This window comes from Bos indicus, chromosome 4 (assembly GCF_029378745.1).
Source record: "Bos indicus isolate NIAB-ARS_2022 breed Sahiwal x Tharparkar chromosome 4, NIAB-ARS_B.indTharparkar_mat_pri_1.0, whole genome shotgun sequence".
NCBI classification, from domain to species: Eukaryota; Metazoa; Chordata; class Mammalia; order Artiodactyla; family Bovidae; genus Bos; species Bos indicus.
In genome coordinates, this window is record NC_091763.1 from 13,963,429 (window position 1) to 13,991,176 (window position 27,748).

Genomic DNA, 27,748 nt, shown 5'->3' on the forward strand with positions numbered 1-27,748 from the left:
TAAACTTAAAAAAGAAAACCTTCTGAAATTATCACAATATTGTTTGTTAATGGATCATTACCCAATACAAAAAAAAAAAAAAAAAAACCTCTGTAAGATTATACCCCAATACAAAAACAAACAAACAACAACAACAACAAAAAAACTGTAAGAAAGCACTACTCAGGAAATTATAAAGCCATAGAAAGAAGCTTTACATGTTCAGCGAATCTCAGATACCTTCAAGGGAGGCTTTCCCTAGATGGAAATGCAATACCCCTAGTGAATTTTAAAAATTATATTCAAAATAAATAACTGGAAAATGATATGAACTAAAATCTATTAGAAGCAACATGGCTGCATCTGTTCAACTCTGCCACAGAAGGCTATAGCTTACCACAGGATAAGCAGAGGAGAGAGGGGCAGAGACAGGCAGCAGCATGTGGTGCACAGCTAGCCAACTCCTTAGCCTTCACAGGGCGCTTAAAGGGATGGGAAGGAATCGAAAAAGGATCAATAACCTAATCACATGGATGGTCTTCTCAATACAAAGAACCACTCACAGTAATTTTACAAAAACCAAGATTGACCCCAGACTATCGTGGTACCAGCCTACTGGGAGAGGATAAAAATGAAGTGAAAGTGAAAGTCACTCAGTCGTGTCCGACTCTTGCAACCCCCTGGACTGTAGCCCACCAGGCTCCTCTGTCCATGAAATTCTTCAGGCAAGAATACTGGAGTGGATTGCCATTTCCTTCTCCAGGGGATCTTCCTGACCCAGGAATCGAACCCGAGTCTCCTACATTGCAGGCAGATTCTTTACTGACTGAACTAAACCCACAAAAGTGAAGACAGGATAAGAAAAAAGATTAGCTAAAAGTTTCAGTATCTGTCACACAGATTCAGACTGCCTAAGACGTCGTTAGGGTTCCTAGGAGAAAATGACAACCAGGGAGCTTAGTACGTTGAATTCCAGTATGGAACCAGAAGGACAGCCTGAGAATCCTGCTTCTGACTCACTCTATGAGACCACCATCACCCTGTTACCAAAACCAGACAGTTCAGTTCAGTCCAGTCACTCAGTCGTGTCCGACTCTTTGCGACCCCATGAATCGCAGCACGCCAGGCCTCCCTGTCCATCCAACTCCCGGCGTTCACCCAGACTCATGTGCATGGAGTCGGTGATGCCATCCAGCCATCTCATCCTCTGTCATCCCCTTCTCCTCCTGCCCCCAATCCCTCCCAGCATCAGGGTCTTTTCCAATGAGTCAACTCTTAGCATGAGGTAGCCAAAGTATTGGAGTTTCAGCCTCAGCATCAGTCCTTCCAATGAACACCCAGGACTGGTCTCCTTTAGGATGGAATGGTTGGATCTCCTTGCAGTCCAAGGGACTCTCAAGAGTCTTCTCCAACACCACAGTTCAAAAGCATCAATTCTTCGGCACTCAGCTTTCTTCATAGTCCAACTCTCACATCCATACGTGACCACTGGAAAAACCACAGCCTTGACTAGACGGACCTTTGTTGGCAAAGTAATGTCTCTGCTTTTTAATATGCTATCTAGGTTGGTCATAACTTTCCTTCCAGGGAGTAAGTGTCTTTTAATTTCCTGACTGCAATCACCATCTGCAGTGATTTGGAGCCCCCAAAAATAAAGTCTGACACTGCTTCCACTGTAAAGACATCACAAAAAAAGGAAAATTAGAGGTCAATAACACTGATGAACATAAATGAAAAAATTCTCAACAAAATCCTAGGAAACCAACTGCAATAATACATTAAAAGTATCATACACCATGATCAAGTGGGATTTATCTCAGGGACATACGGATTTTTCAATATCCACATATCAATCATGTGATATATCACACTAACAAACTGAAGAATAAAAGTCATGTGATCATCTCAATTGATGGGGGAAAACTTTTGATAAAATTCAACATTCATTTATGATAAAAACTCTTCATAAAGTAGGCAGAGAGGGGACATATTTCAATACAATAAAAGACATATGTGATAAATCTACAGCTAACATTATACTCAGCGTTGAAAAGCTAAAAGCATTTCCTCTAAGATCAGGAACAACTCAAGGATGTCCACTCTCACCACTCATATTGAACATAATTTTGGAAGTCCTAGACAACCTATGGTCTGGCAGAAGATATTTGCAAACAATGCCACCAAGAGATTAATTTCCAAAATGTACAAACAGCTCATATAGTTTAAATTTTAAAAATTTTTTAAAAATAGCAGAAGACCTAAATAGACATTTTTCCATACAAAACATACAGATGGCGAACAGGCACATGAAAAGATACTCAATATCGCTAATTATTTTTTAAAATGCAAATCAAAATTACAATGGGGTATCACCTCACAGTGGTCAGAATGGCCATCATCAAAAAATTTACAAGTAATAAATGCTAGAGAGGGTGGGGAGGAAAAGGAACCCTCCTATACTGTTGGTGGGATATGGAGGCTCCTTAAAAAACTAAAAATAGAATTATCATATGATCCAGCAATCCCACTCCTGGGCATAAATCCAGAGAAAACTCTAATTTGAAAAGATACATGTACTTCAGCATTCACAGCAATAGGCAAGTCATGGAAGCTTCCAAAATGTCCGTCAACAGAGGAACAGATAAAGAAGATGTGGTACATATATACAGTATATCCCATCATCTCATGGCAAATAGATGGGGAAAAAATGGTGACAGACTTTATTTTCTTGGGCTCCAAAAAAAAATCACTGCAGACGGTGACTGCAGCCATGAAATTAAAAGATGCTTGCTCCTCTGAAAAAAGCTGTAACTTATTTGCAGAGTTGTAAAAAATGATACAAATGAACTTACTTACAAAACAGAGATAGATTCACAGACATAAAAAGCAAACTTAAGGTTACCCATGGGAATAATAGGGTGCGGGGGAGGTGAGATAAATCAGGAATTTATGATTAACATATACACTACGAAACATAAACAGTAAATTCCTAGAGTATAGCACAGGAAACTATTCAATATCTTATAGTAACTATAATGGAAAAGAATCTGAAATATATATGTATGTATGTATGTATAATTGAATTACTTTGCTGTGCACTTCAGACTAACACAGCATTGTAAATTAACTACACCTCAATTTCTGAAAAAGCACGCCAAATACATAAATAACCTGAGTTCATTATACTCATTATAAAAAAAAAAATGCCCCCATTCCCACTAAACAACACCCAACCCACTGAACCTTCAGAAGTTATTACATCAACTCCTTATGCTGAAAACTGGCTCAGATCAAGAAAGTAGTTTGGCTGACTCCTATTTCTAACCCAGACCTTTCCCCTGAAATTAATCCAATCCTTACAGTATCTGCCTATCTCTCCAACTATATGTTTAATAGGCATCTGAACACTATCATGCCCAAAAGAAACCTTCCAAACCTATTCCTCCCTCAGAAGCCTTGGAGTCCCTGAGATGGCTCTCTCTCGTATCTATACCCAACCTGTCAAGAAAATCCCAAATCCAATCACTTTTATCATCTCCACAACTAGCCCTCCAGGTCCGGCCATCTTTTTTCTGTCCTTTACTCTGCCTACTTTATTCCATTCTCTGCAAATCAGCTAGACAGATCCTTTCAATCTGTGATTCTGATGATGTCAGTCTAGTGCTCAAAAACTCATGACGTCTACCTACATCTGAAATAAAATACTACAATATCTTTATAATCTGGATCCTGGATACCTTTCTGATTTCCTCCACACTTCTGCTTATCATTACCAGGCCCTAATCAAACTGGTTTCCTTGCTTCATCTCAAAGATGTCAATCACACTTTTACCTCAGGCTCTCTACATCTTTTATTCCCTCAGCTAGAAAGCTCAACTCATAGATTCACACATGGCTCACTCTCACTGAGGTCTCTGCCTACACGTCACTTTTCAAAGAGGTCTTCCCTGATCACCCTATCAACTGTAGCACCCCAGAGCCCACGGTCATGCACCATCTCCTTCCCTTGCTTTCTTTAACAGGTACAGCCACCTGCCTCTCAATCACATGTATCTACTGGTTTACACTGTCTATTGCTATATAAGAGCACAACATCTATCTGTTTTGTGTAGAACAGTGCCTAGCACATATGCTGTGCTGTCTTTAGTCACTCAATCGTCTGACTCTTTGCGACCCCTTGACTGTAGCCTGCCAGGCTCCTCTGTCCCTGGGGATTCTCTAGGCAAGAATACTAGAGTGGGTTGCCATGCCGGCCTCCAGGGGATCTTCCCAACTCAGGTATCGAACTCAGGTCTCCCGCATTGCAGGCAGATTCCTTACCATCTGAAACACCAGGGAAGCCTAATATGTAGCTGGTGTCAATAAATATTCATTAAATAAATTAATAAATCTGAAATTGACACAGATGTTTAAAGTGTCAAGGTTTTGTCACATATAGAACATAAGGCCACTCTATAAATCTTTTATTACAGGGGCTTCCTAGGTGGCTCAGTGGTAAAGAACCAGCCTGCCAATGCAGGAGACAAGCGTTCAATCCCTGGGTGGGGAGATCCCCTGGAGAAGGAAATGGCAACCCACTCCAGTACTCTTGCCTGGGAAATCCCATGAACAGAGGAGCCTGCAGGCTACAGTCCATGGGGTCGTAAGAGGTGGACACGAACTTAGCAACTAAACAGACCTCCCTGGTGGCTCGGATGGTAAAGTATCTGCCTGTAATGCAGGAGACCTGGGTTCGACCCCTGGGTTGGGAAGATTCCCCTGGAGAAGGAAACGGCAACCCACTCCAGTATTCTTGCCTGGGGAATTCCATGGACAGAGGAGCCTGGAGGGCTACAGTCTGTGGGGTCGCAAAGAATCGGACACGACTGAGCAACTAACACACTAGCAACTCAACATCAACAGAGACTCTATAATCAATATTAATAAAGTTTCTCTATAATTTCTGTGAAAGTTAAATAGTTATCTTCTTTCATCTCTTGCTTTTCTGGACTGAAGATCCCCATATCTTTAAATCAGATTGCTATGGCAGCGTTACCCTCCCAAACCTTCTTTAATTCCGAGAATCTCACTTGGTTCACTAGGAAGTGACTCACTGACAATTATGCCACCATCAATGGGAATGTTAACAGGCACGATCCCCTCACATCTGACTTCAGAAATTCCTCACAACTTAGCACAAGACTTTGAATTTAAGCAACTGCCATATCCTGTACCAATGACACTTAATCGCAGAAAAAAATTTGCAAGTGGCCATGAAGCAGAGCTTACATTTGATCCTTTCCTTTAAAATCTTTGATCTGAGTTTTAAACACCGATGGGGCAGATAAAGCAATGCCAGACAACCAAACAAGGAAAGAGGGAGGGAAGGGAACAGCATTTGCTCTTCAAACATTATCTGAGCACCCTGACATACTGGGAGGAACGTGGAAGAAGAGTTGCTATTTGCAGCTGGCCCAGAAAAAGCAAGCACCCTGAGAATACTGGGTGCAATCTTACCTCAAGGTTGAGTCTATGAGGAATAACAGGGGAAGAGTATTCCAAAAACTATTCCTAGCCTTAAAAAAAAAAAAAAAGTGAGGGATGTAAGGACAATTTCCCCTAAGTTTGTGGGTGTGGATGAAATAGTTGGGATCATTCTCATGAAGGTTTCAGGTCCACCTTGCTGCTGCTGCTAAGTCACGTCAGTCGTGTCCGACTCTGTGTGACCCCATAGACGGCAGCCCACCACGCTCCCCCGTCCACCTTAAGTTGGTCAAATAATCAGTCTTAGGAACTAAGAGTACTGCAAAGGGCATCAGAACTTCTAAGCAAAGATGTATGTATGCAAAGTTCTCATTCAAGGCTCCATTTTTAATATTCTTCTCTAAATACAAAGCTCCATAGCAGAGCAGACTGGGCACAAACCAAAAAAGGATTGGGTCCAAAGTCTAATTCTACCACTAGATATACTACTTCAAGAAAATTATTCTGGACTTCCCTGGCAGCTCAGTGATAAAGAACCCATCTGCCAATACAAGGGACAAGGGTTCGATCCCTGGTCTGGGAAGAGTTAACATGCCTCAGAGCAACGAAGTCTGCGTGCCACAACTATTGAGCCCGTCCTCTCGGGCCCCCAGGTCTCAACCACCAAGCCTGTGCACCGCAACCATACGCGTGTGTGCCCTAGAGCCCAGGCTCCACAACAAGAGAAGCCAGCGCAGCAGAAGCCCACGCACCGGAGCTAGAGAGCGGCCCACACAAACAACAAAAGAGCCGGCGAGACCAGAAATAGACAAAAAAAAAGCAAGCCCTATGAAAAACCAGAATTCAAAAAAAAACTGTTTAAACTTCATGATTCTGCACCTAAGTTTGTGCGAATGAGCATTAAGTACCTATTTTAAGGACTTGTTGTAAGGATTAAACAAGAAAAAGGGTGGAAATTATTAGCACCGGATCTGGAACCTTCTTTACTTTTTTCATCCTTTAGCCATCTTTGATAAAAACATCAGCAGAAAGCTCCGATCCCACAAAATATTTTTGCTTTAAAAGTTCTTCAAGGGACTTTCCGGTGGTTAAGACTCTGTTTCATATGCAGGTGCATGGGTTCGATCCCTGGTTGGGAAAGGTCCCACGGGACACATGGTGTGCCCCCCACCAAAGGTCTTCAACTAATAAGACTGCCCTTCCCCAGGTTTCCTTGCCTCTCTGCAAAGACCCCTGTCTCCCAGCAGGCGCAATCTGGAGTCCGCCAGGACAATCCCATTGTACCCTTTATCCTGTGCCTTGGACCTCCACCAGCAGCCCCAGTTCATGCTTCATCACCCACACCGAATCCCCAAAGGGGCTCAGCACTTCCGTATTCTGTCACCTCCCATCTCCCAGAAACCCCCCAACTGCGCCCTCTAGAACTCATAGCCTGTGATGAGCACAAGCTCACCCTCAGTTGGAAAGGGAATCTCTTCCAGAGGAATCCTGTAAACACCCCTTCACCCATTCACTGGAACCAAAACCTGGTGTTTCCCCAGGTCCATGCCTCCGAGGCAGCGAGGAGCTTCCCTCTGCAGGCCTGGGTTGCACCCTGTTTATAAGTAGGGGAGGTGTACTTCTCTCTCCCACCATCCCCCAAGCCTTCCTTCCAAACCCCCGTTTTAAATACATCATCTGACTAGTGCACAGCACCTCTCCTTGTTTCTATCACCTAATAACCCCAGACTCGCACCCCCTCCCCACCATGTTTTAACTCCTGCATCCCTGATATGCTTGGCAACCTACTCCTACCTCAATTCTCAATATTCTCAATAATTTCAAACACCCAGGCCTCCCAATTTGTTGAACTTGCCTCTTCCGACGATCTTTTCTTCACTTACTCTCAGTCACTCAGTCCCATGGTCAGACTCCAGACTTCTGCCAGGACCAATAACTGCAACACCTCCTTATTCTCAATTTCATGCATCTCACATTTTGGCCACTATCTTCCAGTTTTCCTGGTCACTCTCTCCTATATCACAACTTCAACAATTGTCAACCACACTGAAATCAACAATTCATTAAACCTACCCCCTTTTCTCACTGCTTCCTACTCCGTGTCCTTTGCCCCTTTATCCAGATTAAATCCATAGTTGAACATTATAATTACTCCCCTACATGCCCCTCACCTCCCTGCTGTTATCTCCTACTCTGAGTTATTCAATGGCCAAGCCTGCAACCCTGGTTATAGCCAACACCTCTGGCTCCCTGTCTGCCTCTGTGCCACCGAACTCAGAAGCCAGAAAACAAACAGCCACACTAGGTGGTCTCACTGTGAATTTCAAGACCACAAGCCCATGGGTGGATCCTCAAGTGCGTCCAGTGCAGCAGTCATGCGACATTTCCTTACACATTCAGTTCTTAATAAATAGTTACTATTAATATATTCTCCTCTCTCCTCAAACTGTCAATACTTCACCTGCATCCTTCTTCTTACCTACCTCCCAGAGAAAAACCAAGATCAGGAGGAAATTTCCCCGAAATCCCACCACATCTACACAACACATCTGCCCCATTGTGATACCTTACCTTCCACTTTTCTAGCTCAGCACTTTTCACACTTTCAAGTCTCAGGAGCCCTTTGCGTGCTTAGGAATTACTGAGGATTCCAAAGGGCTTTTATTTTTCTGTACCTATCATATCTTGTACCTATCATATTTACTGTGTGAGAAATTAAAACTGATACATTTTAAAAATGTTAATTCATTGCAAAGTGAATAAACCTATTACATGGTAATAGAAATCACATTTATATGAAAAATAAATAAAACACAAAACATAGTGAGAAAAAAGTAGTATTATGTCTTTGCAAATCTCTTAAATATCAGATTTCACGGAAGACAGCTGCATTCAAAATGCTGTAATATGTTGTTTAGGTTGAAGGATATGAAGGACTTCAGCTTTATACAGATTCATAGTTAGCAAAGGAAGGAGCATTTTAACAGCTTTTTTCAAATTATTTTAAAATTTTTCCAATGTTGTATTGGTCCCTGTGTACAAGTCAAATCAACCGTAATTATACATCCATCCCCCTCCTCCTCGAGCCTCCCTCCCCTCCCCTCACGCCCCCTGCAGGTCATCATAGAGCAGCAGACTGGGGTCCCTGTGTTAGTAACACCTGTGGATGTTCCGTGATACATCAAATCCCAACAAGGGCTACTTTCTTAAAGATTAGTTGCAATATGGAATCTGAAACTGTATCAATGACCTGTTCCCACTCTGTTACATTAAAATCCACGGGTCTGTCTGCACTTTGACTAGAAGTTTGACTCAGGATTTCCTAACACCATGTACTGGTTAACAGGGAAAAGATGTTTCCCTAAGCTACTGCAGATCTTCCAAACGTGGACACATTTCGTTACACGATGTTAAAACACCACATTATTATCATCACCACTAGCTACATCAGAAAAGGCTTTAAGTATCAGAAGGCTGTCAGGTGAAAATTTTCTCTCAAAAAGTTCTCCTTTGAAAACAAATGACTAGCTCAGCAAGCGCCTGAGTTGCTTCTCTTCTGACAAGTGTCACAGGCCAGTGCCCGGCAGTCTTGACACATGCTTCCCCCTCGGTCACTCGAATTTGTAAATGATACCTATTCAAAGGTGAGATTTCATAGAAAGTCAGTAACTTTACTTCTTCTTCAAAGGCATTCTGAAGCAAAATTGGCATCATCGTTACTACCTTATTGTGAACTATTGGTGTTGAACAAGACAATGACCGCCTGTACTGTTGGGTCTGGTGTTGCTGCTGAGTTGGTGCCAACCAGCAGTTCTATAAACTCGCTTTGAAAACCATCAGTTAAAGTACAACACACACAAAAAAGGCAGATAATGTCTTAGCATTTTTATGTCAACAGTTCGGACTTCATGGACTCCTTATAAAAGGCCTCAGAGACCCCCAAGGGGTCTACCGACCACACTCTGAGAACAGCTATCCTAAATGAACTTTCCATGTTATCCAAAGAGGCCACCGCCCTCTCAGAACGTACCAGAATTTCCCTTTTCTCTCTGACATTGTCAATACTCCACTCACTGTAGTCATTTCCATCAGCATGCATTATGCTGTTCTCTACCCACTTTAAAAAGACCCTCTCTTTCACCTACCTTCCCCCTCCAGCTATAGCCCCATTTCTCACCTTCCTGTGACAGCAAAACTCTGCAAAAGAGGGCCAGGCTTGGTAAGTAGAAGGGGGAAGAGGAGGAGGGCTAACCCTACATATGAATGAGGAGTGAAATCAGCACCTCATCTCTAATCAATCCTTTCTGGAATTAAGAAGAAAAACAACCCAGGCACCTGACACTCCTAAAGGCTTGCTAATATACCTGCGACATAATGCAAACCTTTTCAAGAATTCTTTCTAATTTACTCTGCGCAGACAGCGTCTAGCCACCACATTGCACGCACCACCCACCCCCATGACTTCAGACATCAAATATTAACACAAAGTGAGTAGTGCAAAAAGAAAGGGGGTTAATCAGACACCTTGAGAGAAAGAAAAAATAACACAGATTCAACGAGAGCTGCTAATGAGGCTTTTTGTTTTGGTGGATTAATTTGGGAGTCTGATGACTAAGAAGAAAATTTAAGCTTCTCAGGTGACTGCTGTTGATTATTACCTTTTTTTTTCCTTAATTAAAGAGATGCCTTTGCTTAATTCTACAGCTTATGAATTCCGGGTATTTATCTAAAATCTGTGTCCACCTGAGTAGTGCAGACAACTATCCTCATTAGTAAATGGAAAGACCTCCTCATATTGATTATGGATTCTATTTGACAGACGATGAACATTTCAGGCTGTGAACTGCTGTATGTTTAAATACATTACCCTAATACTCTTTAAGCATTGCCAATTGTCAACCTCATTAACTCTCAGCATGTGGCCAGGGCCTGGATTTCATCGCAACAGCCTCACAAAGTGAAAACAGGTATATAAAAATGATTTTATCATCAACAACATTATTATATCCTCCTTCACCTTGTGAAGTATTTAAAAGGCCTTTTCTCCCCCTTCTCAGAAGGATAAACAGTGAACGTGGGAGACACAGAGAACACACTTTATTAATATAGCCACGTTTTAAAACACAAGATTTCCTTTTTTATCTTTTCTCCTTTGACACCCTAATTCCTCATGCCTCAAAATGGGAATTGTCCCAGGACTGACCGACTATACTCTGAAGAAAAAAAGACTCATTTGTGGATGCCGACTATATTATCATTTTGTTTCAATAGAACAGGGGGCTAACAAGGTGTTACGCTGGACGCATCAGCTTGTCATGAGGAAATCAGGATTTCACTTTTTTGTATGATTCAAATTTTTCATAATTAAAATATCCGAGGAGGGGGAAAAAGGAAATCAAGATTTCTGACGCTGCTGCTTTCAAAAGAAAAAGCCAACTTTTGTTCTCTCATGGAGAATAAAGAGTCTCCACACCTGAGACAAAAAATACACAGTAAATTCATGCTTGATCCTAGCAAACCAGTTAGATACCAGTGCAGTCCAGTTCCCACCCCACACTGACGGGGTCAGACCTGTAATGGCCAACGGCATCCTGAGCCCAAGAGGCCAAGCAGCCCACACCTCCAGCTTCTTTGGGCAATGCTTAGTCTTCCCAAGCGATGCCAGGTAAATGCAATGGCATTTAAGTCCCCGGGCCTCTCTAATGAGACTTCAGCTCACAAACCACATCTAGAAATATGTTTGCCAAGCTCGAAGGGACACAAACACTATTTTTCCCCTTGCTCTTAGGAGATAGCTAGGCGAACAATGTACTAGACTGCAGGTAAAAAAAGCTTCATTCCCATTTTAAACAAAAACATAACAGGGACAACCAACCCGAAAAGACACACCGAAAATGATCCAAACCCAACATCAAGGGGAAAACTCACACCGTCCAGTCAAGGTAAGAGGGCCTAAGTGGGAGGAGCTGAGACACCCAACCCCTCCCCTTCTCTCCTCAGAAAACCCTCAGCACCTAGAGACTCATTTGACAAAGAGCTTCCAGGCTTGTGCACCCTCAAGGAACCTCACAAACTGATTAAACTCATCACTAAATCTATTAAAACAAGGGAATGCAGAGAAATCTAAACACGACAGGCAGTTAGAAGGGAAAGTGAGGACTGGTGAAATCAAAGATGATTAATAGGGAGGATCGTGTTTAGCAGGCAGGTCATGCCAACCCCCCAATTCATGGGACCCTGTGATGGCTCGCCATTGGTCCTGTGACAAAGACCCCCAACCTTAATATCAAGTACAAGTTCCCTCACAGTCTGGCGTGGCCCACCTCTCCCGCACCATGCCCTGCACTTGCCATGCTCTGGGCCTGCCAGCCTCAGCATTTCAGAATGTGACTTTGAAGCTGCTGTTCCCTCTGTCTACAACGTTGTCCTCTGTTCCCCTCTCCCAGCCTGGTAACCTTTCCAATTCCCATGGCTCAAGAATCCTTCCTGATCTCCCCATCGGCATGAAGCCCCCAGACTGTCTCCCACACCACGTCTCTGCAACATAACACCCATCACAACATCAATTCACATTTATTTGTGGTTCTCTGATGAACAGCTGTCTGTTCCACTAGATAAGAAGCACCCAGCAGGCAAGCACTCCTTTTCCCCTGACTCACCATGGCATCCTGCACACACAGAACAGCGCCAGGCACAGAGATGAGGGTCTCAAACAGCTACTAAATGACTGAGTGGACAGCCCTCCGCAACAGGCTCACGGTGTGGAAGGCTGGCCAAGCCTCAGGAATCATTAAATTAGTGTCAAGAGGGCTCCAGAAGAATAAGATCCCTTTGCCAGAAAGCCTTTAAGTCCATGCAGTGCACAGGTGTTTATCTTCCATGCTGAAGTCTCCCCAACCCTAAACATAGCTGAAGCCTGCAGGAAGGAGCCATGCCTTCCAGAAAACAGTCCACAGCAGCGGCCTCTGCCCTGCCTGGAAAACGTCTGGACCTATGAAAAGCTACTACTGAAAAAAAAAAGCTGTTAGCACTTCTCTGGTGGCTCAGTGGTAGAGAATCCGCCTGCCAATGCAGGAGACATGGGTTTGATCCCTGCTCCAGGAAGATGCCCCCATGCCACAGAGCAACCACATCCATGTGCCACAACTACCTAGTCTCAGTTCTAGAGCCTGAGAGCTGCAACTACCGAAGCCCATGAACCTACACAGCCTGTGCTCCGCAACAAGAGAAAACATCGCAACTAAAAGCCCATGCACTCTAACCAGAGAGCAGACCCCACTCTCTGCAACTAGAGAAGAGCCCACGCAGCAACAAAGATCCAGCACAGCCAAAAATAATTTTTTAAAAAACCTTTCCTCCTATATTAGGCTGATTAGTCTCTGTTTCCTGAAAATTCTTCACAACTAATTCTTTACAAGGCGTAAAAAATTCTTTATGCCTTGTAATTGGGAAAGGAGTACATCAAAGCTGTATATTGTCACAGCTTATTTATATTGTCTGCTTATTTAATTTACATGCAGAGTACGTCATGCAAAACGCCAAGCTGGATGACTCACAAGCTGGAATCAAGATTGCCAGGACAAATATCAACAACCTCAGACATGGAGATGATATCATTCTAATGGCAGAAAGCAAAGAGGAACCAAAGAGCCTCTTGATAAAAGTGAAAAGAGAGAGTGAAAAAGTTGGCTTAAAACTCAACATACAAAAAACGAAGATCATGGCATCCAGTCCCATCACTTCGTGGCAAATAGATGGGGAAACAATGGAAGCAGTGACAGACTTTCTTTTCTTGGGCTCCAAAATCACTGCAGATGGTGACTACAGCCATGAAATTAAAAGACACTTTCTCCTTGGAAGAAAAGCTATGACAAACCTAGACATTATTAAAAAGCAGAGACATTACTTTGCCGACAAAGGTCCATATAGTCAAAGCTATGGTTTTTTCAGTAGTCATGTAGCAATGTGAGAGTTGGACCATAAAGAAGGCTGAGCACCAAAGAACTGATGCTTTCAAACTGTGGTGCTGGAGAAGACTCGAGAGTCCCTTGGACTGCAAGGAAGTCAAACCAGTCAATAGTAAAGGAAATCCTGAATATTCATTGGAAGGACTGATGCTGAAGATCCAATACTTTGGCCACCTGATGTGGAGAGCTGACTCATTGGAAAAGACCCTGATGCTGGGAAAGACAGAAGGCAGGAGGAGAAGGGGACGACAGAAAATGAGATGGTTGGATAGCATCACAGACTCAATGGACATGAGTCTGAGCAAACTCACAGAGATGGTGAAGGACAGAGACGCCTGGCATGCTGCACTTCATCGAGCTGCAGAGAGTCGGACACAACTTAGCGACTGAACAACAACAGGCCTTCTAATTCCCCAAAGAAAATAGCTCTGGAAGGGGACTCATTTCCCAGGGCTGCTACACCAATGACCACAAAGGGGTGGCTTAGCACAGCAGGAATTTCTCCATCACAGTCCTGGAGACCAGATATCTGAAATCAAGGTGTCAGCAAAGCCAGTCTCCATCCAAAGGGAGGTTCCACAGGGAAGAACCACTCCTTGTCTCCCCCATCTCCTGGTGGCCCCAGATGGCCCCTGGCTATGGCCCTTCCACTGCGATCTCAGCCTCTGTGGTCACAATGCCACATGCCTCTGCAAGTGTTGTGTCACCTCGCTCTGCCTCTCATGTGGATGCTTGTGATGGCATTTAAAGCACAGGTAATCCAGGGTCATCTCCTCAACAGCCCCAATTTAGCCACATCTGCAAAGACACTTTTCCCAAAACATCACATTTCCAAACTCTGGGACTGCTATCTTCATATCTTCAGGGGGCCGTATGTCAGCTTCCAACAATGAGTAACCTAGGATTTGAACTAGATCTTCCATTTCCCAAGAGGGGGCAAAAATATTAGTAGAGTTACCTAAGTTGAGTCAACAAATTGATGTGACATGGAGGCCAGATACTGGACTAGACACTGGAGGTGGTAAAATGTGCAGAGCCTGGCGCTTGGACTCAAGAAACCACAGCTAGAGGACCAATAATTAACTAAAAAGGGGTGTTTCACGTTATCATGACATCTGGACCACCACAGCTGTCATTATTTTTAAATCCTAAAGTTGTACATCTATAAACAGCTTTCTAAATTTCAATAAAGTTATGCACTAATATTCCCTCAGGTCAGTCAAGCTAGGTCATCAGACCCCAAAAGAGTCAGGCTAGAGGAACGGCACCCCCTTCAGCGTTCCCGTGCTGTTCTGTGTGTGTGCTGCGCTCTGTGGGCCACCGTGGAGCTTCTGTCGTGTAATTTTTTCAAGGAATAGTACTTGATTTAGGAGGATGATGTGTGACTTGTGAACCTGACAAATGCTATGATTCTAAAGAAAGGGAAAGGAATGGGGAAAGCAGGCATTCACCACTTTACATTGAGAAGGGACCTATGATTAGATCTCTTTGTGAAGTAAATACTGTGGAGCTAGCTGTGTGCTGGGGGAGAAGGCAATGGCACCCACTCCAGTACTCTTGCCTGAAAATCCCATGGACAGAGGAGGCTGGTGGGCTGCAGTCCATGGGGTCGCTAGGAGTTGAACACAACTGAGTGACTTCACTTTCACTTTTCACTTTCATGCATTGGAGAAGGAAGTGGCAACCCACTCCAGTGTTCTTGCCTGGAGAATCCCAGGGACAGGGGAGCCTGGTGGGCTGCTGTCTATGGGGTCGCACAGAGTCGGACACGACTGAAGTGACGTAGCAGCAGCAGCAGCAGCTGTGTGCTGGGGTTAGGGTTAGGGAAAATGGTGCGGGCACATGTGAATGGGCCTTGAACACTGGTCCTATGCTACGACCTCAATCAGCTTAAATACCAGACAAGTTCCTGTTCAGTTCAGTCCTTTTGGAAAGAACTGTAACAATACATATTACAGTGAGCTATAAAATATTCCTACCCTTAGACCCAGGAATCTCTCTATTAAATCTAAGGAAGTAATTAAACAGATACCACATTAATGGCAGAAAGCAAAGAGGAACTAAAAGAGCTTCTTGATAAAGGTGAAAGAGGAGAGTGAAAAAGCTGGCTTAAAACTCAACATTCAAAAAACGAAGATCACGGCATCTGGTACCATCAGCTTCATGGCAAATAGATGGGGAAAATATGGAAACAGTGTCAGATTTCATTTTCTTGGGCTCCATAATCAATGCAGATGGTGACTACAGCCACGAGATTAAAAGATGCCTGCTCCTTGGAAGAAAAGCTATGACAAACCTAGACGGTGTATTGAAAAGCAGAGATATCACTTTGCCAACAAAGGTCTGTATAGTCAAAGTTATGGTTTTTCCAGTAGTCACGTATGGATGTGAGAGTTGGACTATAAAGAAAGCTGAGCGCTGAAGAATTGATGCTTCTGAACTACTGTGTTGAAGAGTCCCTTGGATAGCAAGGCGATCACCAGTCAATCCTAAAGGAAATCAACCATGAATAGTCATTGGAAGGACTGGTGCTGAAGCTGAAGCTCCAATACTTTGGCAAACTAATGTGAAGAGACCATTCATTGGAAAAGACCCTGATGCTGTGAAAGATTGAGGGTAAGAGGAGAAGGGGGCGACAGAAGATGAGATGGTTGGATGGCATCACTGACTCAATGGACATGAGTTTGAGCAAACTCCAGGAGATAGCGAAGGACAGGGAGGCCTGGCGTGCTGCAGTTCATGAAGTAGCAAAGAGTCCAACATGACTTAGCGATTGAACAACAAATTAAACAGAAGGGGGAAATGCCACCTCCATGAATATATTCACTCTAGTAGTATCTATTATAGAAAAGGAGAAACTGAAATAACTCTGTAAGGGCATGATTTCATAAAGTATGGTCTATTAATCTAATAGAAAATGATGAAGCTATCTAAAACTGTTCATATGAACAGTATATAGAAATATGAAAACTGATAAAGGCAGAAAGATTATAAAAGAGAATTAAAAATGAATTCAAATTTTGAAAAATGTTGATGCAGTATAAGTCACAGAATATACTGAAAAATACAAAATACTGTGGCAAGCTGAGATGATTATGGGTGGTTGTTTTCCCTATTGAAACTGAACTAGTCACTGTTAACACTGAAAAGGAAGAAAGGAGAAGAAAAGAAAAAATTAGTCATAGGGTAAAGGATTGAGACTATCAAAGATTTTCCTTGTCACAGTAAAATGCTAACATTTAAGATAATACAAAATCAGAAAGAATGTGTCAAGTTAAAGAGAATTGTGAGATGATGAGAGAAAAGGCCGCTCTGAACCAGTGGGAAGGCCCAGGACTACAGCCAGACAGGCCTGGGTACCTTTAGGCAGCAAATTACTTGATCCCTTAGTTCTCATCTGGGAAACTAGGGAGAGAAAGCCAAGAATTTGTTATAAGCGCATGAGAAAATACATGTTATGTTACATTATATATGTAAAACATATGTTACATTGTTGGCATGTAATGAAATCAAGGTTATATTTTTTGAAGAGTATATGTAAAAAGAAATAGGAAAAGCCAGTGTGTTAATAGGAGTGGGATGAAAAGGAAGCCAAGTACATTAGCAGATACTACAGTCACATAAAATTAATGACTGTAAAAATATTTGTGTAACTAGGAATCAAAATGTTCCCCTAAAAAGATACAAACAGAAAAGAAGGGAAATTCCTGTAAGGTTAAATTTAAATAGGAACTATCATTATGAACTTTTGATTTTTTTTTTTGTTTGTTTTTAAGTATATTTCCCAGCTCTTTCCACTGAAATGTCAGGGAGGCAGGAACAGTCTAGGAGCACTGAGTTAGTGCCCAGCTTCATGTAACCAAGCACCAGTCCCAACCAGGAGGAACCTGGGCCTTTCTTTGAGAAAAGATCTCCTGGACAAGGGCAGGACAAATCCAAAGCCAGCCAGGTACACCTTTTTTACCAAAAGCAAGGAACACTCAAAGGCTGAGGGTACAGGAGCCAGCTTGAAGGGACTCACACTGACCACACTGGAACAATCTGAACAATCAGAGAATTTAGTAATAGATTCTAATACATTGAGTTCAATGTAAATAAATCCATGAGTTTACAGTGATACAAAAATTAACAGAGAAAGAAAAGGGCGTGGAGGGGTGAAAGTTTTTCCTTACCAAAGAATTCTAGACAATAAATGAGAAATAAAGAGTCAGAAAAACCACTGTTTTTTCAAACACCAATGTCATGCCTCATCCAGAAACGGGTCACCATGGATGTAATGCCTGATCCAGAAAAGCATCATTATGGATATAAGCCTGATCCAGAAAAGGGTCACCATGGATGTAATGCCTGGTCCACATAAGGGTTGCCATGGATGTAATGACTGATCCAGAAAAGCATCACTATGGATATAAGCCTGACCCAGAAAAGGGTCACCACACATGCCTAAACTACTGGGCGAAGGCTGCTGAGAAACAGGACATTCCCATGTTCTGAAAGCGCCTATTTCCTAATTACAAACCCAAAGTGGTTCTGTAGAATGGAAATATCAGGTGGACACCATCTGAACCAAGTGATCAAACTGAGTATCATCAATGCTGGACAAGATGGTAGCACCTAACCTGCACCCCAAAAGTGGTTCTGTAGAATGGAAATATCAGGTGGACACCATCTGAACCAAGTGATCAAACTGAGTATCATCATTGCTGGACAAGATGGTAGCACCTAACCTGCACCCCAAAATTGATCATGAATCCAAGTCATAAGGAAGCAACCAGACAAGTCCAGAATGAGGGACTTTCAACAAAATAACTGGGCCTGGGTTCGAAGTCATGATAGAATAAAAAACAAGGATGTGTTGTTCTTTCTCCTGTTGACTGCAAGATACAGTTCTATTTTATATATTTAAAAAAATGTATATATGTGTACACATAAATGCTAATTTTATTGCAGAAGTTTAGAGATGATAATGATAGCATTTAAGTTTGAGTCTGTTTTGGACAAATAAGCACTATGCTTTTCAAATGATTGGAAAATCAGGTTTATTTGCCTCTTTTTTTTTTAACGGTGGTTTGATTTTTTTAAGTAAAAAATCACTAAACTTGATCAGTGGTTAAAAAAAAAAAAAAAGGCAAGGATCTGTCCTAGATTAGAAGATATACAGCAACTAAATGTAATACAGGAAACCTGATTAGATGCTGGATTTGAAAAACAAAAGGCTATAATAAAGCATTTGAGGTTGGGGAGAGGTGAGTGGAGAGTTCTGGCATATTTAAAATAGACTGGATATTAGATATTTCACATGATTGCTAATCTACTGGATATTAGATATTTCACATGATTGTTAATCTTCCTAAGTATGATAATGGTTAAGAAGAATGCTCGTATTCAAAGTTAAACACTGAAGCATCTTGATGTCTGCAATTTATAGTTAACTGGTCCAGCCAAAAGAGGAAATTACGTGTGTGATGTGTAAAGAGTATATGTGTGTTAAAACTAATTTTAAAAAGGCACACAGGTTTTAAAAATGTTATCAATCAATCCAGATGAAGGGTATCTATTAGACATTCACTGAATTCTTTCCATTTTCTATAGCTTATAAAATTTTTTATCAAGTAAGAAAAAAAAATTGATCTTAAACATTGAGACAGCTAATTCATACTGCATGTGAACTTGGTCACATTTCTTCTGCACCTTATAAGCACAGAAGATGTGGAAGCAATCCAATCTGCAGCCCCCCTACCCCCGCCCACCACCAATATGTTTGCTAGAATAAAGCTAAGTTCTGTGCAGCCGTTTAGCCTGAATGGGCTAGTGTGAAATATACCTCCACCTCTCTCCCTGTACCTCCACAGATAGGCCCTGTGAGGGAAGAAACGCCTGCTCCTAAATGATATTTTCCTCCAAAGCAAAGAATCCCACCTTGGGAGGGATTACACAGGTTGTGGAAAACACACATAGCCACCATTGGAACAGAGAAGGTATAATCTAGCAATCTGCCAGCATATGACAGGAAGTATAATTGCCAATTTCCTCCCCACTTGCTTCCCATCTGCAAGACTTTCACTTTAGCGGGAGCTGCCTTCATGCACGATGGAACTACAGATGTATAAGCAAGTAAGGAGAAGTACGGGTAAAACTGAGAGCATTCACAGTACATCAGGGAGTTTTCTTTGGTTGTACCTCAAACCCATGCATATGAAAAAACAGACACAGGACCAAAAGAGAAAGTTCAGAACAGAAGAACACCCCAGAAAGGCCGGTATCTAATCTATCAGAAGGGAGTGCTGGCAAGTGGCGAGGGCAGACAGCTGGGTTCACTACAGTTTACACAGAAAAGGCTAGTTCTGACGGATTATATTTGGTTATTAGGGAATATTGGGGCTCATATTACCAATATTTTGGAGCCCAAAATTCTGCACTTATGGTAAAAATCAACTGCATTCTTATACAACTTAAGGATGACTCACTTTTTAAAAATGTAAACAGAAAATATTGGTAAAAGGAAAAAAAAAAAAAACCAAAGGCATTTTTGCAAAGTGTCCTATTTAATTTTAGGTGGTTCCATGTTTCTCTTCCCACTTGGGCAGAATGCCTTTCTTGGGGATTTGGAATCATTATTCTGTCTGTCAGATTTATAGCATTTAAACATATGGAACATTTAAAAGTTCCTTGAGCAGAAAGATTATAGAAAAGTTATGTTCAAAGACCTATGTTACAATTTTTACAGTTACCTTAAAACTTAAAATATACGACACACACTCAAGCACGTCTTCACACCACTCAACTACAATAGCTGTGAAATTATAATATATATATATATATATATTTATATATATAATTATATATATATATATAATTATATATAGTTGTTTAAACTATGTCAAGAAATCCAGATATAGAATCCCCAACTGGGATGAGAACACTGAAGGAACTGTTTAGGGCATCGTTTCTAAAATAATGCATTAATTGTAATAAGGAGAAAAAATGTAGGACATTGGCTTCCTAATCATTAAAGAGACAGAAAGCTGTTTCACACAAAACAAAAACTAAATGAGGTAATCAAAAACAAACATACCCATCTTTAGTCTGATCCACCACACCACTTAAAAGTTCCACAGTCTTTGGATTAGGCTGGCTTTCTCCAAAAATGTTCAAATATCGGGTGACGAAGTCATTGGGAGACATGAAAAATTCACCATTTTTTTCAATGCTTGCATACTGTTTAAAAAAAAGAAAATATATTTTATTCTTAAATGTATATAATCAGATCAATATGTGAAAAAACCTGAAAATATTCAATGGATAAAATATCTGATATGACAATATACTATTACAAGGACAATTATTTCCCATCATTCCAAGTAAAAAGCAAAAAGACATTGAGTTTGCCAAGTTTTATCTTTATACCAGAGGTTATCAGCCTGACTGCCCAGCTTACAAACACCAAAGTCCCCAAATAGGCCATCTCTGTCTGTTATAATACCTGCCTTTCTCGGGTGAACTTCTCTAGCTCTGCGCTGCCTGTTTTCATTTTTCCCCACAGGGGGCAGAAGTAGAAACTGGTATCTACTTGCGACAGGCCAGGGACGCTGCTAAATATCCCCAGTACACAGGCAGGATGCCCACCCCTACCCCCCACCCAATTAGAGTCATCCAGACCAAATGTCAATCATGCTGAGGGTGAGAAACCCGTGCTGACAGAAATTTGGAAAGACAAATTATATCTTGTTCTTTAGCAAAGACATACAGTTTTCTTTAAAAAAAAAAAAAGTATTATGAAATCATGAATGAAAACAACCTCATTCTTTTGCCCCTTTTCCCTGTTTCGAAAGCATCAATGATGGGGGGAAAAAAAGAATGACAAAGAGGAGAAACTGGAAAACAAACTGCAGCAAGGCTTCTGTAAGACTTCACGGAAGCCGGTACGAAACACCGCTATGAATGTGTAGAAAGTGTGGGGCACTGTGTTAGGTTTTTACATGCAATATCCCATTAGTCTTACGCAACCGCTCTACAAAGTAGGCGTTCCCATTCACATTTTAGAGATGCAGTGGCTAAATCTTGAATGGTAAACTAATTCACCCACATAGGCAGGGGTAGAAACAATATTGAAATCCAAGTACATCTGACTTCAACATCTTCATTCTGCTTTTGCTCCAGAGCTCTTAAAAATTACATCTTTTTTTTTTTTTAACTTGAGCCAAAGAAGAAATCGGGCCCCTATTTTAAAAAAGACCATAACCATTGAGAAGGCTACGCGCCAAAGAATTGATGCTTTTGAACTGTGGTGTTGGAGAAGACTCTTGAGAGTCCCTTGGACTGCAAGGAGATCCAACCAGTCGGTCTTAAATAAAATCAGTTCTGAATATTCATTGGAAGGACCGATGCTGAAGCTCCAATACTTTGGCCACCTGATGTGAAGAGCTGACTCATTAGAAAAGACCCTGATGCTGGAAAAGATTGAGGGCAGGAGAAGGGGATAACAGAGGTGAGATGGTTGGATGGCATCACGGACTCAATGGACATGAGTTTGAGCAAGTTCCGAGAGATGGTAAAGGACAGGGAAGCCAGGCGTGCTGCAGTCCATGGAGTCACAAAGAGTTGGACATGACTGAGCGCCTGAACAACAAAATTTAAAAAATACAATGTGTGTCCTTTATACCTTTACTATGTATGTTTGGATCATCCTTCTGTGTTAAGTCGTTACAGTGAATAAAGGAAGAGCTATAAGTTCCTTTCCACCTGAAAATGGGGACAAAGGGTATCATGAAAGAGGAAAATGTGCATTTATTTCAGTTCCATCTTCTCAAAATGCCTAACGTAGTAAGTCCTAAAGAGATACTGATTGGTGAATAAACAATGAGAGAGTTCCAGGAAAAAGAATAAAAAAGAAACACTTCTATGGTTAGTGTCCTCTCCATTCCAGAAGAGAAAGAGTGAGTAAGAATCAGGTGGTGTGCGCTGCTTTTTCACAGCCTTCCCCCCATTCACAAACATGGAACCTGCACATCACTGTTCTGTAGAGGTGGGGGGCTGTGAGAATGCTGAGGAACAACTTGGGGGTCACACAGATGCTTACAGACCAGGAGAGGGCCTCTTGATCTTTGGGATCAGTGTTTTGTGGTGGGGAGATGAGGACCTCAAGCTACAAGAACAGGGCTAGCTGGGTGACAGAAGCCACCGTGATGGGAGAGCACGGGGAACGGGGGTGCAGTGACAGTCAAACCCAATTAAAACTGCTTTTGCAAGTCACTTGTGGGCTTCCTGGAGATGCAGACATAGAGAACCCCATGAAGAGACATAGAGAACCCCATGAACAGCATAGAGAACCCCATGAACAGTAGAGAGAACAGACTTCTGGACAAAGAAGGGGACGGGCAGGGTGGAATGAACTGAGAGAGTAGAATTGCGACATATACAATACCATATGCAAACTTAGATGGCCAGTGGAAATGTGCTGTATGATGCAGGGAGCTCAAATCTGGTGCTCTGTGACAACCAAAAGGGCAGAAAGGGAGGGGATGGGGTGGAAGGGAGGTTCAAGAGGGAGGGGACACGTGTATACCTATGGCTGACTCATGTTGATGTATGGTAGAAACCAATAAAATACTGTGAAGCAATTATCTTCCAATTAAAAACAAACACATTACAAAAAAAGAATCTGCCTGCCTAACCCTAACCCTAATTGGGTTCAATCCCTGCTTCAGGAAGAGCCCACCCGATGCGGGCAACTAAGCCTATGCGCCACAGCTACGGAGCCAGCACTGCAGAGCCCACAGGCCCAACTGCTGGGCCCAGAAGCATCAAGTACTGAAGCTCACACAGCCACAGCCTGCGCTCCACAACAACAGAGGCCATCAGAGGAGAAGCCCGTGCGCCGCAACCAGAGAGAAGCTTCTGCTCGCTGCGAGGAAGACCCAGCACATCCATAAATGAATGACTAAATCTTAAAAAAAAAAAAAAAAAAAAGTCACTTGTTCTTTCTACACAAAGCAGGATCGGCTCCTGAGTAGACAGATACTCAGCCACAGGCTTTGGGATCTCTCAGGTCTGGGGTGCAAGCAGCTCTGCTTCTGCCTCTAGAGGACCTCAGGTAAGTAGCTAAAGCTTTCTGGGACCCTGGCTCCTCTCCTGTAAAATGGGGACAAGGACACTGCCTGCTCTTAAGGTGACACTAGAAATAAACGAACAGTCATGAAATACACTGGGCACAATGCCATACACACAATAGGCATCTTATAAATGTGTTAAATAAAAACCAATAATCTAGCACATTGCTGTTCAGTTCAGTCGCTCAGTTGTGTCCGACTCTTTGCAACCCCATGAACTGCAGCACGCCAGGCCGCCCTGTCCATCACCAACTCCCAGAGTCCCCCCAGACCCATGTCCATCAAGTCGGTGATGCCATCCAACCATCTCATCCTCTGTTGTCCCCTTCTCCTCCTGCCCTCAATCTTTCCCAGCATCAGGGTCTTATCAAATGAGTCAGCTCTTCACATCAGGTGGCCAAAATATTGGAGTTTCAGCTTCAACATCAGTCCTTCCAGTGAACACCCAGGACTAATCTCCTTTAGGATGGACTGGCTGAATCTCCTTGCAGTCCAAGGGACTCTCAAGAGTCTTCTCCAACACCACAGTTCAAAAGCATCAATTCTTCAGCACTCAGCTTTCTTTACAGTCCAACTCTCACATCCATACATAACTACTGGAAAAACCGTAGTCTTGACTACACGGACCTTTGTTGGCAAAGTAATGTCTCTGCTTTTTAACATGCTGTCTAGGTTGGTCATAACTTTCCTTCCAAGGAGTAAGCAACTGAACTGAACTGAAATGTGCTAGATTATTGGTTTTAACGATTTTTTGCACAGTACAAAAGAAAAGCTCAAAGATGGCCCAATAATCATACTATTCTTTAGTTAGTATTGAATTTGGCTTTTTGCAAACGTGGAAGAATTATAATTTATTTTCCTAACTGAGGCAAAACAGGACTGAAATATAAAGGAAATGTCATGGTTAATTACAGCAATCCTATGATTTAGAATTATACCTATGTTTGCTTATAGTAGTGAATAATTCATTTATTTAAAAACACAATTTAACTCTCCTCTCACCAGTAGACATTATTATTACTGGATTATCTCCAATTTTTCTTATTTTTTTTAAAGCTAAAGTAACCAGCTTTGCATATAACAACTGTCTAAATTCCTGGCAATTTTCAAAGGCTAGACTCCCAGAGGAGAAATTGTTGAGTCAAAGGAGAGGATCTTTAAGGCTCTTGATACTTATTATCACACTGTTCTCCAGAAAGGACTGTACCAATTATACTCCCAACCAACAGCATGAGAACATGCCCTTTCCCCCTTTGTCTATCATATTTGCTGCAAACAGTTTGATATTTTTATATAATTGAGTCTGTCGATTTTTATCTGCTTTACAATTTCTTCCATTACTTCTAAGTTTAGAAACTATTATAATTCTTCATCACAAGACAACATATTCACCCACATTATCTCTTAGCCTGTTTTGAACAGGTTTAGCTTCTCCCTTTAAGTTTCAATACATTATTGGTACTTTGTTTTTAAGGTGGTTTGAGGTAAGGATCCTCCAACTTGAGTCTCTTCCACTTACTCTCTTGGTTGTCTCTCAGAAGGGACGATCCCCTGGAGAAGGGAATGGCAACCCACTCCAGTACTCTTGCCTGGAGAATCCCACTGATAGAGGAGCCTGGAAGGATACGGTCCATGGGGCCATGAAGAGCCAGACACGACTGAGCGACCAAACAACTCTTGGCTGTCCTAGGACCCCACACATCAAATCATTCTCCCTTCCCTCACCTTTAGGATGCCATAAAGGATGCCATAGACTAAATTATCATATGGTTGGGACTTCCCTGGTGGTCCAGTGGTTAAGAATCCACCTTGCAATGCAAGAGATGTAGGCTCGATCCCTGGTAGGGGAACTAAGATCCCACATGTCGCACAGCAACTAAGCCAACATGTCTCAACTAGAGAGCCTGTGCACCACAGCAAATGACATCCCGCACGACGCAACCAAGGTTTGGTGTTGGGCAACTAAGACCCTACGCAGGCAAATACACAAATACTTCCAAAAATTAGCATATGGTCACAAGAGAAAGGCTTGGCAAGGAAGTCCATCTCCTCCACAGTTCTGATCAGTGGGCAATGCCTTCCTAAGTGAAGATGTACTCAGACCCAACTCCATGGGAGGAATGCCAGGATGAGCTGACAGCTCCCGTCATCACCGCAGCAGGCAATGTTTCAGGACTAACCTTGGCAATTGACCCATCTATTCTTGCAAGATTACGGGCACCTTAATTGCCGTAACTAGAGGGAGAGCTCTGCCAGGACAGAATTTTTCTTCCCCTTTCTCACTGGTGTGTATCCTCGAGCTCTAGACTGTTACCTGGTAGACAGGCAACATCTTCAATAAACATCTGACAAATGAATGTGGAGTAAAAAAGACATTGCACTACTGGACTCCCCGGTGGCACAGAATCCGCTGCCAATGCAGGGTTCGACTCCTGACCTGGGAAGATCCCACGTGCCCCGGAAGCACTAAGCCACGCGCCATAACTACTGGACCAGCGCTTCAGAGCCCTAGAGCCGCAACTAGTGAGCCCCTGTGCTGCACCTACTCAAGTCCAGGCGCCTAGGGCCCAGGCTCCGCAACAAGGGAAGCCGCTGCAGTGAGACGCCTGAGGGCCGAAACGAAGAGGAGTCCCCGCGCGCCTCAACCGGAGAAAGCTCTGGCAAAGCAACGGAGACCCAGTGCAGCCAAAAATAAATAAATGAATGGATACACAAAATAAGAACACATTTCATTACTTTTTTTCTTACAAGCCTTCTTACAAGACTAATCACTCTCTTAGCTTTCCCCAAATGATCTTTAGAATCATTATCAAGCTCCCAACCCCTAAAAGAAAAATTTCCACTGGAAAGGCAAAATAAAACTACAATGCAATAATACCACTACTCATACACAAGATAATTAAAAAGAAAAAAACCAATGTTGGCAAAATATGGAGCAAAGCAACTGGCAAACCGCTTCAGAAAACTGCTTGGCAATGTCTACTGTAAATGAACATACATGTAAGGACAGACCCAGCAATTTTATACCAGTGGGATTTTTCCCTTCCCATAATTTATTATTTCTCATTGGAACTTTTACTTTTTCACTTACAGATGACCCTTTAACACTTTTAGTAAGGTCAGTTTAGTATATTGATGAACTCAGTTTCTGCCTGTCTGACCTCTTTGCTTGTCCTTCAATTCTGAATGATAATCTTGCTAGACAGAGTACCCTGGGTGTAGGATTTTCCCTGTTAGCACTTTAAAAGTATCATGCCATTCTCTTCTGGCCTGCAAAGTTTCTGCAGAAAAATCAACGGATAACCTTATGGCGGTTCCCTTGGATGTGACTTTGTTTTTTTCTTGCTGAAATTTAATTTTTTTTATTTTTTTCTATTTTAATTATGATGTATCTCGGCATGGGTCTCTTTGGGTTCACCTTGTTTGGAAGCCTCTGTGCCTCCTGTACCTGGATATCTGTTTCCTCCTCCAGGTTTGGGAAGTTTTCAGTCATAATTTCATCAAATACATTTTCTACTCTTTTCTCTTTCTGTGCTGTGCTAAGTCGCTCCAGTTGTGTCTGACTCTTCCTGACCCCATGGACCATAGCCCACCAGGCTCCTCTGTCCATGGGAGGCTCCAGGTAAGAATACCAGAGTGGGGTGCCATCCCTCCTCCAGGGGAACTTCCCGCCCCAGGGATTGAACCCAGGTCTCTTACGTACCCTGCATTGTCAGGTGGGTTCTTCACCACTAGCTCCACCTTTCTTTTCTGGGACCACTATCATGCAAATGTTAGTACCCGTGGTGTTGTCCCATAAGTCCCTTTAACTATCCTCAATTTTTAGAATTTTTTTTTTTGCGTGGTGGGGGGGTGTAGTTCTTACTGGGCAATTTGCATTACTCTATCTTCTAGATCACTTACGTATTCTTTATCACCCAATCTCTTGTTAATATCCATGTATTTTTTCTTCTCAGTTATTGTATTCTTCAGTGCTGCCAGCACTTTTCTAATATTATCTAGCTCTTAACAAAAATCCTCATTGTGTTCATCTATTCTTTCCCCAGTTCAATTAGGATTATTACTAATGCTTTGAACTCTTTTATCAGGTAAATTACTTATCTGTGTTTCATTACGGTTTTTTCCCAGGGTTTTGTGTTTTTTTTTTCCTTATTCTTTCATTGGAAATATATTCCTGTCTTCTCGTTTTGTTTAACATTCTCTGTCTTTATGAAACTAGGTGAAAATTTA

General features: G+C 42.2%; 1 protein-coding gene across 4 annotated transcripts in view; it reads right to left on the reverse strand.

Annotated features, from left to right (window-relative positions):
- The window catches only part of SLC25A13 (solute carrier family 25 member 13), a 231,063-nt gene that overhangs the window by 165,203 nt on the left and 38,112 nt on the right, over window positions 1–27,748 (reverse strand). For 3 of the 4 annotated variants that reach the window (XM_070787512.1, XM_070787511.1, XM_070787513.1), the window contains exon 3: window positions 20,485–20,627. In XM_070787512.1, coding sequence (XP_070643613.1) covers window positions 20,485–20,627 — 143 coding nt within the window. Of the gene's footprint in view, window positions 1–20,484; window positions 20,628–27,748 lie in introns of those variants that run through there. The other variant, XM_070787514.1, reaches the window with a different exon arrangement.